Source organism: Triturus cristatus, chromosome 5_1 (genome assembly GCF_964204655.1).
Source record: "Triturus cristatus chromosome 5_1, aTriCri1.1, whole genome shotgun sequence".
Lineage (NCBI taxonomy): Eukaryota > Metazoa > Chordata > Amphibia > Caudata > Salamandridae > Triturus > Triturus cristatus.
The window spans coordinates 383,723,466-383,736,462 of record NC_140587.1 but is presented as its reverse complement, the minus strand read 5'-3'; the positions used below and the strand labels follow the sequence as shown (position 1 = coordinate 383,736,462).

Sequence of the window (12,997 nt, the reverse complement as noted above, 5' to 3'; positions counted from 1 at the left end):
TGATGATGATGCAGGACTTTGCATCGCAGCATCACCACACTTCGGAACCGCCGCTGCGCAATGCATCTTTGAGGCAGATCCTCACAACGCTCCTCAAACCAGGATTTCAAGGATATGTCAAGGATGTGGACTTCCAGGGACCTAGACTGTGAGCTGTCCCTAGGGGATGGGGTCTCTGGAGGCTTGGGGAGGGAGGCCACAAAGCCCCCCTCCCCACATAACCAATTATGGGGCATAAACATAGGAAATGCAGCCCGGTCACAATTTTTTGGGATCCTTCAGGATTGCACCTTTTTTTGCAGAATTATTTTTCCCTGGGTCCCCCCATGAGGCCTATGGGGGTAAGGGTATCCCTACCCTCCCCTTACATATATTTTTTAAACATTCTTTTCAACATATGCATGACACTGCTCACCAACATCATCCATCCGCAAGACATCACCGTCATCTCCTAGGCTGATGACATCCAACTCATCTTACCCCTGACGGATAAGAAAAATACCACCACAACCAACTTCACCAACTGCATGACCATGGTAGCAGACTGGATACGAACCAAGTTTCTGAAGCTCACCTCCCACAAGACGGAAGTACTGGTCTTCGGCAACAGGAAATCCCCATAGGATTCCACCTGGTGGCAGTTGGGGCTAGAAACAACACCCACACTGACTGACCAAGCAAAAAATCTAGGGATCATCCTAGATGACAGGTTCAACATGACGGCTCAAGTCAATGCAGTGTGCACATCCTGCTTACACATCCTACACATGCTATGAAAGATCTTCAAATGGTTTCCTCAGAGCACAAGAACACTCTCTATGTCAAAATCTCCAATCAACCCCTACACAGACTCCAGACCATCCAAAATGCAGCTGCAAGACTCATACTTGACCTCCCACTTCACACCCACATCACATCGCAACTCAGGAAACTTCAATGGCTCTCCATTCAAAAGTACAGCCAATTCAAACTTCTCACAAATGCACATACAAAGCACAGGACCAGAATACCTGAACAGTTGAAATTACTTTCACCAACCCACCAGACACCTACACTCTGCCTCACTCTCCCTCGCACACATTCCCCACATTGGCAAAAGCAACGCTGGAGGACACTCATTGTCCTATTTCGTACCCAGAACATGGAACAACCTCCCTCAACACATCAGAGCCTCCGCCTCACTTCTTGAGATCTGCAAGAAAATGAAGTTCTGGCTATTCATATAAGCACCTTGGGACCACACACTTACACACCATACCCCAGTGCCTGGATACTCTCTTAGGTGATTACTTAGTGCGCTATACAAACCAACATAACATAACAAAGCACCAACGCGATTTTAACAACTGTAAAAAATGATACCGATTTTGTTTAAAAATATGTCAATTAAGTTTACATGATCACACTGAAATAACTCTGTCTCAATTCCAGCAATACCCTGATCAACGTTCCAGACAACATGGCAGAGGACACAGATCAGAAGCAAAAGCAACAGCTCAAGGGGGCTTTTTCCAACTAATGTTATGAGGGACAGCTCTCCTTTACAGTGCAGCATAAATATTTTAAATATGTTAACCAACGTACAGACGGGAAACAACACTAAACTGACACTGACATTCTAGCTCACTATAATTGATCTGTTAGCGATCAGCTACATCTCAAGGAAATACACAAACAGGTTGTTGCAAACTTCTTAAGGAGCAAAGAAACTAAATGACACACCCATGAATATGATATGAGACATGCTACATGCTAAATTTGTACAACACTCATTATTGAACGCAATCTTATTATTTAAAAGGTTTTCACCAACACCACAAAGGGTATTAACAGTAGCAACTATACTCTTTTTCTATTTATTAAATAAATCACCACTTCCTTATCCCCAGCTGACTTGCACTATATCATTTGCACAAATCATCTCAAATTCCCTATAAATATGTTTTTCATAAGATTGACACAAAAAGAAAAGAAGAAGAGGTTGCCAGTCCTACGCCCAGACCGGGCAGCCTTGCCTGTCCAACCTGGTTACAGGAGGAAATGCCAGAGAATATCTCCTGACTTGGGACAGCAGGATCTCCTTTAGATTCATATCCAGCCTGCATATATCAACAACATATTAAAGTGTTTATCTACTGAGCTAGTTAATGTTGTTCTGAAAGGATTGACAACACCCATAACAATTAGCTTCTTACTAAGTCATGAAAATGACAAAATAAAAGAGTGCCTACAAACCTGGGAGGACAGTCTCACCAACAGACAGTAGCAGAGCATAGACCATTCAACTTTAAACGGATTGTCACAATTCAGTTAAAGAGCTGGGTACCCAACTCAAATACATTTTAGTGCCAGGACAAAGTTTCAGCAATGCATGTTTGGACAGATGGTTTAGCCATTTCTGTTTCTTCCTATTCCAGGACCCTGCTCAGACAGAACAGGCCAGAGATATTTTCCTTGTCCCTGGGTGACAATTCTTCCAGCATCTGATAGATCTCATGATAAACTAGCCACCCACTCAAGGAAATGATGCAATGGTATCTTCATGGACTTGCATATGCATTTTTCATATTCAATTAATCTGCAGGGATTTCCCCTTGCGAACTTTAGATCCCATTGTATATTTGTGTGCCAAAAGCGCAAATACAATCCTGTTCTCCACTTAGGAAAACCCAGCCTCCTGGCGAATAACTTGGATAGGACTGGGAAAGGCCAACATTCCAATAATAACTTCTTTCCTTCAGTCTGCAAGGTGCCAATCCTTACAAACCCCCATGTACCCACCCTTTGGCTTATGGCTAGGATACTCTTGGCATTACACATTTGTTTACAAATCGTAAATGAGCCCACGCAGCTTCTTGCAAAACTATAAAAAACAGCATTTGCTTTGGTCTCTGTTTTCTTCCTATTAGATAACATTGGAGCCCAGTTAAGTTTTGCATCTAAAATGATCCCTTTGTAAGCGAAAGCCTTGACTTTATCGAAGTCAATAAGATGTATTGGTCTAACAGCCTATTCTTATTTTGGTTCTTGGAACCCTTGAATATTATACTGTTTTTAGGCCAAGAATGGCCACAGAAATAATGTATTTGTCTACCAGAATCTCTGAACCAATTGGTGTCATTCACATGTAAGAGGAGTAGCGGGGTCCCAGTACCCACGTTTGGTGACTCATAGTCAACCCATGGTAGCTAATACTCTAGAGTCTAGGTGTAATCATACACATTTCCTAAGGAGCCAACAATTATATTCTGAGCTTTACGAAGGGCTCCAAAACACGTAAAAATAAAATTGCTTCTGTACGAAAAAAATCAGTTAAATTTAGGCTGAAAGCATAAATTCTTCTGACACATACTCAGAGCAAATTGATGTGGTTAAAAGGAATCATTTTCTTTAGGAGGATGATAATATGTTTCTTGGTCATATTTGCAGACTGTAGGTACCAGAACCCCTATACATTATGCAAAGCGAGAGGGTCCTCGGAGCAAATGTATACCTAAAACATTTTTTTTTAACAAATACTGGAAATGGCTCCACGGTAAGTAGCTCTCCCTGCATGAGGTACTCTGGACTGCAGTCGGGTGACATCTCACTCTCCCCAGACCTCCTGTGCGGGAGATGCTTTAAGAGCCCTGTTTAAGGGAGCTCCATGGCCCAGACTCCATGTGTAACACATTTGACGGGCTGGAATAAGTGACCTTTCCCAGTCTCTTGTGCACGGGTCCCTCCTCTTCTCCCAAGCCCCCCTCCCCACCCCGTGTGACATCAGTGCCTTGGTCATAGAAGATTTTGACTTGAAAACTGTAAACTGCTGATGGCAGACACCTTAGGGCAGAGGGAAACAAACTGCTGCTGGGAATCATTGCAAACCTCTACCAACTTGTGAAGTGAAAATGCAAAAGGAACTCCAGATTCCATCTCTCCAGGGACATGATCCGAAGCTTTATCTATCTGCAGGCCTGCTCACAGACGCAGCAACCGGTGAGTCTGTGTGTCCTTGAGCCCATGCACCCAGGAACTGCCTGCAGCATCCTCAACCACTACTATCACATCTAGAGCCAATGCACCATCCCTGCATATGCACCTGACAATGGAGAAGCAGTCTTTTTCCTAGTCTCATCACCTGGTCCCCAGGATTTGAACACACCCTACCCCGTGGTCTCAGCAAATCATGATCTGCAGCAGGAGTCATCTTAACACTCACCTTCCAATCAGCACCCACAGTTCCTGGAATCCATCATCCGTATCCAGTTCACCCAATCACAGCCAACTATCATAGCAACCAGAGCACTGCCATCTGACACCAGCAACCAGGTCTCTGTTATGAGTGTGCACCATCTGGCAAGCAGCATCCATGGTTCTTAAATGTGGCAGTGGCACACTAGACACTTATCTAAAGCATGAAACCTGAGCACCAGATACCGTGAAGAACTCATCCTCAGTTCACTGCTCCTAGGTGCAACGCTAGGCATCCAGTAAACCTCTACCCCTATACCGCTACATGGCACGCTACACTTACTGGTGGGCTAAGAAGTACATAGTCTTGATTTTAAGGAATCCTGTAAAGCTCCAGTTCGAAGCACACTTAGGCATTACTGCCAAGTGTTCCCATGTCATGCGCAGCACCTTCAGCCAGTGTTGATTTATTAAACATCTGTACTTTGCATGTGGGATTCAGCCAACTCTCAAAACATCTAAAGATGATACTACACCTGCCAGAAATCTAAAAATCTCACAGATTGGCTGAAGCTGTCACAAGAATTCGGGCCTGTTCTGTGCAAGGGACGTCTCAACTGCTGTTGACCATGTTGCACCTGCAGCGTGAGAGGTAACTACACACCTCTGCTTCCTATTTTGTACATGATATGTGTGAAAAGAGATTGTACAGCTTCCTTGACTGCTCTCCTGCCCACATGGCACTCACCTGGAAGGTAGGATGGGTAACATCTGTTGGATCTCCCCTCTTCCTTCTAGAAGGATGACTGTACCACTGATGGCCAAAAGGACTCTGTGCACAGCACCCATGGAACTCATTAAATGCATCCAAGGGGAGTGGGAGGGTTATAGAAATCTTTCTTCTCCCTATGTAGACAAGTCATTTAGGAGGCAGAATGATATTCCTGAGAGTGGCTAATTATGTATTTCTTTAAGGATCACCGCCTTGTGGGTACCAAGTAACCCCCATGTCATGTATGATCCATTCAGAAAAGGCCTGGCCTTTTTTTTTAAAGCACTCAGCCTGATGGGATATTTTTGAAATTATACTTACAATGTTAAAAGTATACCTGCATCCTCCAAACAGAATATGCCATTGATTGAAAATAGACTGCCCCATCAGATTACACATGACATCTAGGTCTAGACGGCTGTGTGGGCACATGAGAGAACATTGAAAAAGTCTCAATCGTGGATGTGGTTAAGTGGAAAGCTATTCAATGTATCTTCTTTTGTAAAAAGCGAAGGAAACAATCATAGCAAACCTTAGCTCTTATTCATTGTCCTCTATGACATTCCTGTCTAACTCCACTTGAACCTGAGCTCTTGGTTCATCTCAATGTCTCTTATTGCCCCTCTCCCCCTACCTTCATCATTTACTATCAGTAAATCGTTTTACAAAATGAGATTACATAAAGGAAAAGAGGAGCAAGGACAACAGTACATGGTAACATTTAAAGCAATTGCACATAAATGCAGGAATGCCATTTTTACGCGAGCAGGCAACAACTTCAGAAGCTCGTTTCCACTCAGGATTGTTTTTAATGATCCTGCACAAAGCCTGTAAACAGGACTCGGAAATTAAAGCAGCCGCCGTCTCTCAGTCCAGCTGACAACATGAGCAGCATGTGTGATTCTCAAAGTACAAGTGCACAAGGGTTCAAAACCCTGATCTGCCAGGCTGCGTACGAGTATCCTTGCTCTAGACCATTGTTATACATGGTGAACAGGAAAGGAGCTAACACACAGCCCTGATTGAATTCCTCTAGCTGAGCTACCGTGCATTCCTTCTTGCTGCCAAGCCTCACCATCATTTCAAAGGAGGCATGTAGATTTTGTTACAAAGCCACAAACCCATCTTCATCTGATCCTGAGCATTTCCAAGAGATTGGACCTGTAATCTGGTTAAATTCAGAAGACAGGTCCATGAAAGAGAAATGCATGAAAACCCTTTTTCAGTGTTACATATTTATTGAGAACTCATTGTAGATTGAGGCACTGTTCCCATGTGCCGCGGCACTCTCAAACGCTAGGCTGAACACCACAGAGGATATCACTAGATCTTGCACGGCATGTGGCCTTTCCAGTGGGATCCTCCCTATCAACTTGAGATAGGTACAGTACTTATATCATTCCTGATCAGAGCACTGATGCTGAAGCTAACTTGCCTTTATAAAAGAGACACTGTGGGCCTTGGCTTTAAAAGACTGCGGGGCATATTATCAAGACAGGCGATAAAATTATCGCCACTTTAGCGGCAGAAAACTGCCGCTAAAACGGCGATAATGCTCTATGGAATTCCAATTGAAGCTCAGGTTAGATGTCCTTCACATCTAACATGGGCTTCAATTGGAATTCCATTGCGCATATTATCAAGCCCATTATCGCCGTTTTAGCGGCGGTTTTCTGCCGCTAAAGCGGCGATAATTTTATCGCCTGTCTTGATAATATACCCCTGCATTCGTTCCATTGACCTACACATGTGTATAACAGTGACATCTCCTTAACTGTGTGTGTGTGTGTGCGTGCGTGTGTGCGTGTGTGTGTGTGTGTGTGTAGGCCAAATTCATTAAACCTGACTGGCATCATCCAGCCTAAATCGTGTGAAACTCAGCTGCAGTGCATGCACAAGAGCTTTAATATTTAACAAATAGGATTAATAGACATAATTTTGCAGTGCTCAGCTTTTGGTGGTGTGGGGTGACACAGGAGTGTATCACAGTGTTTCTGTCTCGGCTTTTGCAGTTGTATCTCAAGACTAAGTCAGTGATAAGAGGAATGCTCACTAATGTTATCTGTTATACTGGAAGGTGTTGCATTTTAACAAATGTATACTGTCTTTCTTGCTTGAGAACCCAACTGGTCAGTAATTTCCGATGATGAAAAAGTGTATATCTATCTGTGTTTAGGGATTATGCGCTAGACCCGCTGTAGCTACTTGGGTTGAGATGTCATTCAGCTGAATAAACCTTCTCGCTCAAAGGACAGTCCTGTTATAGAGTTTTATTTTAGAATTGCAAAATCATCCTACATTCTCCACTGACTGCTATGTTCTGCCTACCTTTGTCCCCTCCTGCCTTTGTCACAGGGGTGAACATTTTGTTGTGAAGTTCCCTTGCAGTTTCCTATTTCAGGGCAGTCTCTAACTTATTTTAAGTCCACACGCTCCTAAAATGCCAAGAATAGCTCAAGGCCAAAGTTTCAAATGAGAAACATTTTTCCCTACATCCATTCGGAGTCATGGGCAAGCATTGATTTCCAGCTGCTGTCTTGTCAGTTCTCTTCCCTGAAGATTCATCTGACTCCGTTATTTGTCTGTCCCGCAGTCCTCTTTCATAAAGGTCGATCCACAGCAGGCAAGCCTATTTTGGAGCAATCATAGACGTTCATCTCCGTATGGCCAAAAATAATCCAACTTCCCTGACCACAAAGGTAGCTTTTGAAGGTCATAGATTCATTGGGTCCGAAATACCATTCACAACCCTTCCTTGCAGACAGAAATCCTCCAACAATCTCTTAGATGCCTTGTCTATTCCAAGTAGCAGTCCTACTAGGGTGCCATGGTTTATAAGGTTGACCCTATTAGTAATTGTCTCTAAATTAATCATAACATAATTCCTATGTATCTTCTTCTCTATCTTTAGAGAAGGAAAACCCAATTCCTGTGATTAACTGTAAAATTACTTACACAATGGCCTAATTCCCTTCTCAACTTAGTGGCAAAATGGACGCCTGTCACAAGTTTTCTCTCCCTTTCACCTAGCTCTGCCTTAAGCCACCGTCCGTTCGGCTCCTTCATGATCAAAAATAACACACACCCCTTATTGAATTGTTACCAGAAAAGAAGACATTTACAGATTTTCATTTAAAGTCTTTCTTGAAAGCCATGTAAGATCAATTATTCTAGAGAGCAGGATGCACAGATTTCCACATTTTGCAGCACTAGCTCAAAAGTCAGAATTATAGTGCATTTCCGTTTGAACACAGGTGATTTCAGAATAAGAGTATTTGTTTAAGAGACCATATGCCACTTTGGATAATTAGTTTGTGAGTAAGATAATTAGGAGAAGCAGAGTGTGTAGCTCTGAGTACTATGCAAGCCATTTAGTAGATGTGCTAACCTTCCATCAGAAGCAGTTGAAGAGTATGAAAACAGCAGGAGTGGTATTTTCAAAGCATTTAGGGAGTCATTACTATGATGGTGAGGCCACCACCGACAGGCTGTAGGAGGCAGTCTCACCGCCATTGTATGGCCATTTTCCGCCCGCCAAATTACAATCACAGGTGGTTCCTTGGTGGTCGGAAACTCTGACCGCCACGCATCTGATGGGCCCCTTGAGCCCGCCGGTGCGTAGGAGGCCTTCCTATCCCTAAATTGGTGGCGGTGCCTACCAGGCACTGCTGTAGGGATTAGGATGGTCCCTCCCCACCAGCCTTTCCATGGTGGTTCACCTGCCATAGAAAGGCTGGCGGCGATGGACACTGGGGGCCCCCATAGCAGGCCCACCTTCATCTCGGGCCCTTGATTGTGGGTTTTGGGGGGCACCCATGGTGCCCCCCAACAAATCCCTGCACCAAGGGATAGGCATTGCATGGTGCCTGTTACGTATTACAGGGATATGTAAAACATCCTTTTTTAACATTGCGGCGGGTGCTGCAGCCAGCAGCACCCACGGCAATGTTAAAGGTGGGTGGCGGTCACATCCTAATTCCTATTGTGGGACTACCGCCTTGTTGGCAGGCAGTCCCAAATAGGAGACGATGGCGGACGGACTGAAGTCTGTCCGCCATCCTAATCAGGCCCTTTGTTTCTTTGACTAATTTATCTACAGCATGCGTGGCTGCATTTAGAGGGCAAACTGACCATGAAGAATACCCATAAACAGACAGTCTTCATAATCAAGTGTTGATAACACTAAGCACAGCACTACAACACTGAAGACATTTTCTAAAATAAAAATGTTATTCTGATCAAGCACAAAACAATGAGGTATGAGGCAATGATGACTGCACCTATTATTGAGTGGGGTCAAAGTCTATGTTACTTTCTTCAGGTGCTAAGGATCTGAGGTCCAATACCTCTAAACCTCCTGGAAGATCATGAACAAAGCACTATGATCCAGCACACCACGTAATCATTATACAATGTTGTATATTGAAGAATATCAGTTCAATCAAATTTCTTTCTTTATTATTCTTCTTTAAAATCTGCATAGCCAAAGCGTTTCATCCTTACGGACTTCTTCAGGGCTACAAATAAGTATATACAATAAACAATACAATTATAAACACGAACATAACCATATTTACAATTCTATTAGTATGTAAATAGAATTGTAAATATGGTTATGTTCGTGTTTATAATTGTATTGTTTATTGTATATACTTATTTGTAGCCCTGAAGAAGTCCGTAAGGACGAAACGCGTTGGCTAAGCAGATTCTAAAAATGTTATTCTGCCTATAAATCTTAATTGATGTTTCACATTTCTGGCCCAACTATTGATCTTAGTTTGAAATATGCATTATTCTGTGTAATCAAAACCTTCAATAATGACATATTGCTCACAAGAAATGAACACATTTAAGAAGAAATATAGTTACCTTTTTAGGCTCAGACACATTGTTTATATATATTGTGTAAACACCACTTTTGTTAAAACCAGCTTGGTACAAATCTGAGCAGTCTCTGAAAGGCTTTTCTTCTTCTCTTTTTGTATTCTTAAGCACAACTGTAAAAAAGACCATATAAAACACATTTTAATTGGGACAACATTTCTGTTAAATTAGTTTGAGAAACAATAGATTCTTGAAAAATCTGCATGCTAGGCTGCACACGGGTATTGATGAAACAAGTAGCACCAGTTCAAGTTCTACTCATATAACACAATTATATAATAGTTGCAATAACAATCTGAAAAGTAGTTATCTGAACTGAAATCACTATATCTCAAATGAGTAATTGATAGAGTAGGCCCATGGGATTAGATATTTAGGTCACAATGTACACCGAGGCAGAGAGGGACAATACACTCCCTCTGCCAAAGTACCATCGACCTGTTTTCCAGTCACAAATTGCAAGGTGGGGATACACCAATCAGAGGCCAGTAACACAAATTGGCATTTACTTGGTCTGGATGGCCATCAGGTAACAGTAAGGTCTGTGAGCTCAACGTTGGCAGCAGCCTTCTATCCTTTCTGGGTGTCATGAAATGCCCAAATATCCCTTGAAGTCCAGTAATGTGGCTGTTCTGCCTACCATCACTGCACCCAAAGACCCACTGATACTTATTTTGTAGTTTTCATACAAAATGTGGCCCAAGGGTAGGCTTTCTAGGCCCTCTGTTGAAAGTGCGGACTCAATATTTACTTGTCTATTTGAGACAGGAAACCTGGTGGACTGTGGCCCATGAACCACTTGTGCATTACATTAGGTTTGTTCGTTCTGGGCAAAGATAGTCCAGTGAGACTCAAAGGAGTTTTTGCTGTAGTGGGCTTCAGATTTCTTTTTACCATGAATAGACACACTCAAAAATATACACTGGAAATATATGCTATTATTTTATTACAATGAACGCTCAAATCCCAATATTGTGTATAGAATAAAAATAAACAAAATAGTGCCAATGACACTAATTAATAAACAAAACATTAAAGAGAGTGGAAGCATTGTAATGGTGGTTCAGAATGTCCTTGCATGGAAAGATGGGACCGGTCTCTGTTCTCCAACCCCTCACTTCTTGCGTCTAGATAAGCTGTTGCAGCACCAACACGGACTGTATGACTCTCCCATGTGCACTCTTACCTGCACACCTCAGCAGAACAGCAGATGTGTTGTTCTGAATTGGGAAATGTATGGCATCTCCAGAAAGTCACCAATGACAGGCTGACTTCAAGATGGCAATTTTTCCAACAGTGAGTTCCGCTGGATGACCCAAAATAATAGGGTCATTGGAATGGCGATGTCTACATTGCTGTGCAGGTGCCCGCCATCACTCTACAAGTTTCCTTTGTGAGGGTGGACAAAGTGGTAGCGGGAATTATCTCTTGGTGATGGTGATGCCTCCAACCAGGTATAAATCAAGGCCAAAATGACCACAATTTACACAAAGAAAGCATCTAATGAGAACCAATCTGGGCCACGTGTGACACATAGACTTGTGCGCCAGTTTCTAAATGCTCTTTCATTAATAAGCAGTGCTTGGTTGTCTGACTTAGGATTTTAACGCTTGGTTGGTCGGATAAACAGTCCCACCCGTAGATCTTTAAAATGTGAATGGTCAGGGCTTACACTGAATATAGTGGAAATATAAATTCATTGAATCTGATTCTCAAATGTTCACACACTTATGTCTAACTTATGTAGAGAAAAAGGAATTTACTGTTCAAAAGTAAACATCCTGACGCACATTAACATTTGTATTTTAAGATTTCAAAGCAAACCTTCAATAGTGAATATCTGGCTGTATGTTGACTTTTCTTCCTAGGTTAATTTACAGTTAGGGTCATAGGGTCAGACTGGGACACAAAATATTTCAGGGCCTCCAAATAAAAGTAGCCTTCATTAGGGAATTTAAAAGCTAAAAAAAGATCCCTTTTACTTTTATTTCCTAGTCACAAATATTCCCGGAAATATACTTGGAAAGCGGTGCCAGGACAGGTTCGGAGGTGTACTTCTGAAAATGTCATGCAGTATCTCCTGTGAGGTCTTATTCTGTCTGTGAGTAATTCTACATGGAGCAGAATTCTCTGTGTGTGTGTATCCACAGGGAAAACATTTTGCCCATAGAAAAACGGGGTCAGTCTTGAACGTTTAAAGACATGCTGTTCACGTGTTTTGCAAGATATATGGAATACTATATGTATTTGAGCTTTCTGCAGGCAATGTGTGCGGTAAAATCAGGGAAATCAACAGTAAAAAAGGCACACCAGGCCATAACTCAGGCCCACAAACAGCCACAAAATGGCCCACACACTGACCTGTCAAAGCAGCCCATTGGGCACTGTCTGTATGCCTGTCCGACCTTGTTTAGGGACAGGATGGCTGGGATGTCAAAAGGCAGCCTTGCAAACTGAGAACTTGTAAATTAGTGAGAACTCACAAACATGCTTGTTTGTGAAGTGTATGAAAATAGTTAGGAGCCACAAAATTTGAAATGCGAAGGAAATACCCCATAATTACATGGGAGGGCAAAAGTTATATAAGGTTGAGTATGCACTAACACTATTATTCCATGTAGTGTGCATTCTATTTAGTGAACATGTTTCCTCTATCTTTCTGTGCATTGCCAATTTACACCTCCCAAACTTAACGAGTACAGATAATACTAGTGTCCAGCTTCTGCAGAAGCTAAGCACAGTTTAAATGCTCTCGCCACTAAAATGGGCGATGATGTATATTTTTCCATATACAAATGCTCTGTTTTAGTAGTATATTTCTTATCATATTTTGCTCCATTTCCTGTCCTTTTCAAAGAATGCACATTAGGCTCTTCACAGTGCATTTTTTTCACCAGAGTATTGTAAACTACATCTGCTGCTGAATGAAATTGTATTTTACTCCTTCGCTGGTAGAATGTTTGCGGAGTGCAAGAGCATTTTACAGGAATTTGGTGTTAGGTTGTTAATACAGCTGGACCTCTCTTTGGCGGGCCTACAATTGAAGGGTCATATTCGTGAACAAACATGTAAGGATGGCAGTGGAGCTAGAACAATTTTCAGAGTTGAGTTGCTGTCATCAGTGTTACATCACTGAAGTCAGGGATTGTAAAGAATTCAAGAGTCGCA

General features: G+C 42.3%; 1 protein-coding gene across 1 annotated transcript in view; it reads right to left on the bottom strand.

Moving 5' to 3' along the window:
* Positions 1-12,997, bottom strand: part of ANGPT1 (angiopoietin 1) — a 966,748-nt gene that overhangs the window by 339,127 nt on the left and 614,624 nt on the right. Inside the window, exon 5 of the mRNA XM_085605097.1 lies at positions 9,815-9,942. Coding sequence (XP_085461223.1) covers positions 9,815-9,942 — 128 coding nt within the window. The remainder of the gene's footprint in view (positions 1-9,814; positions 9,943-12,997) is intronic.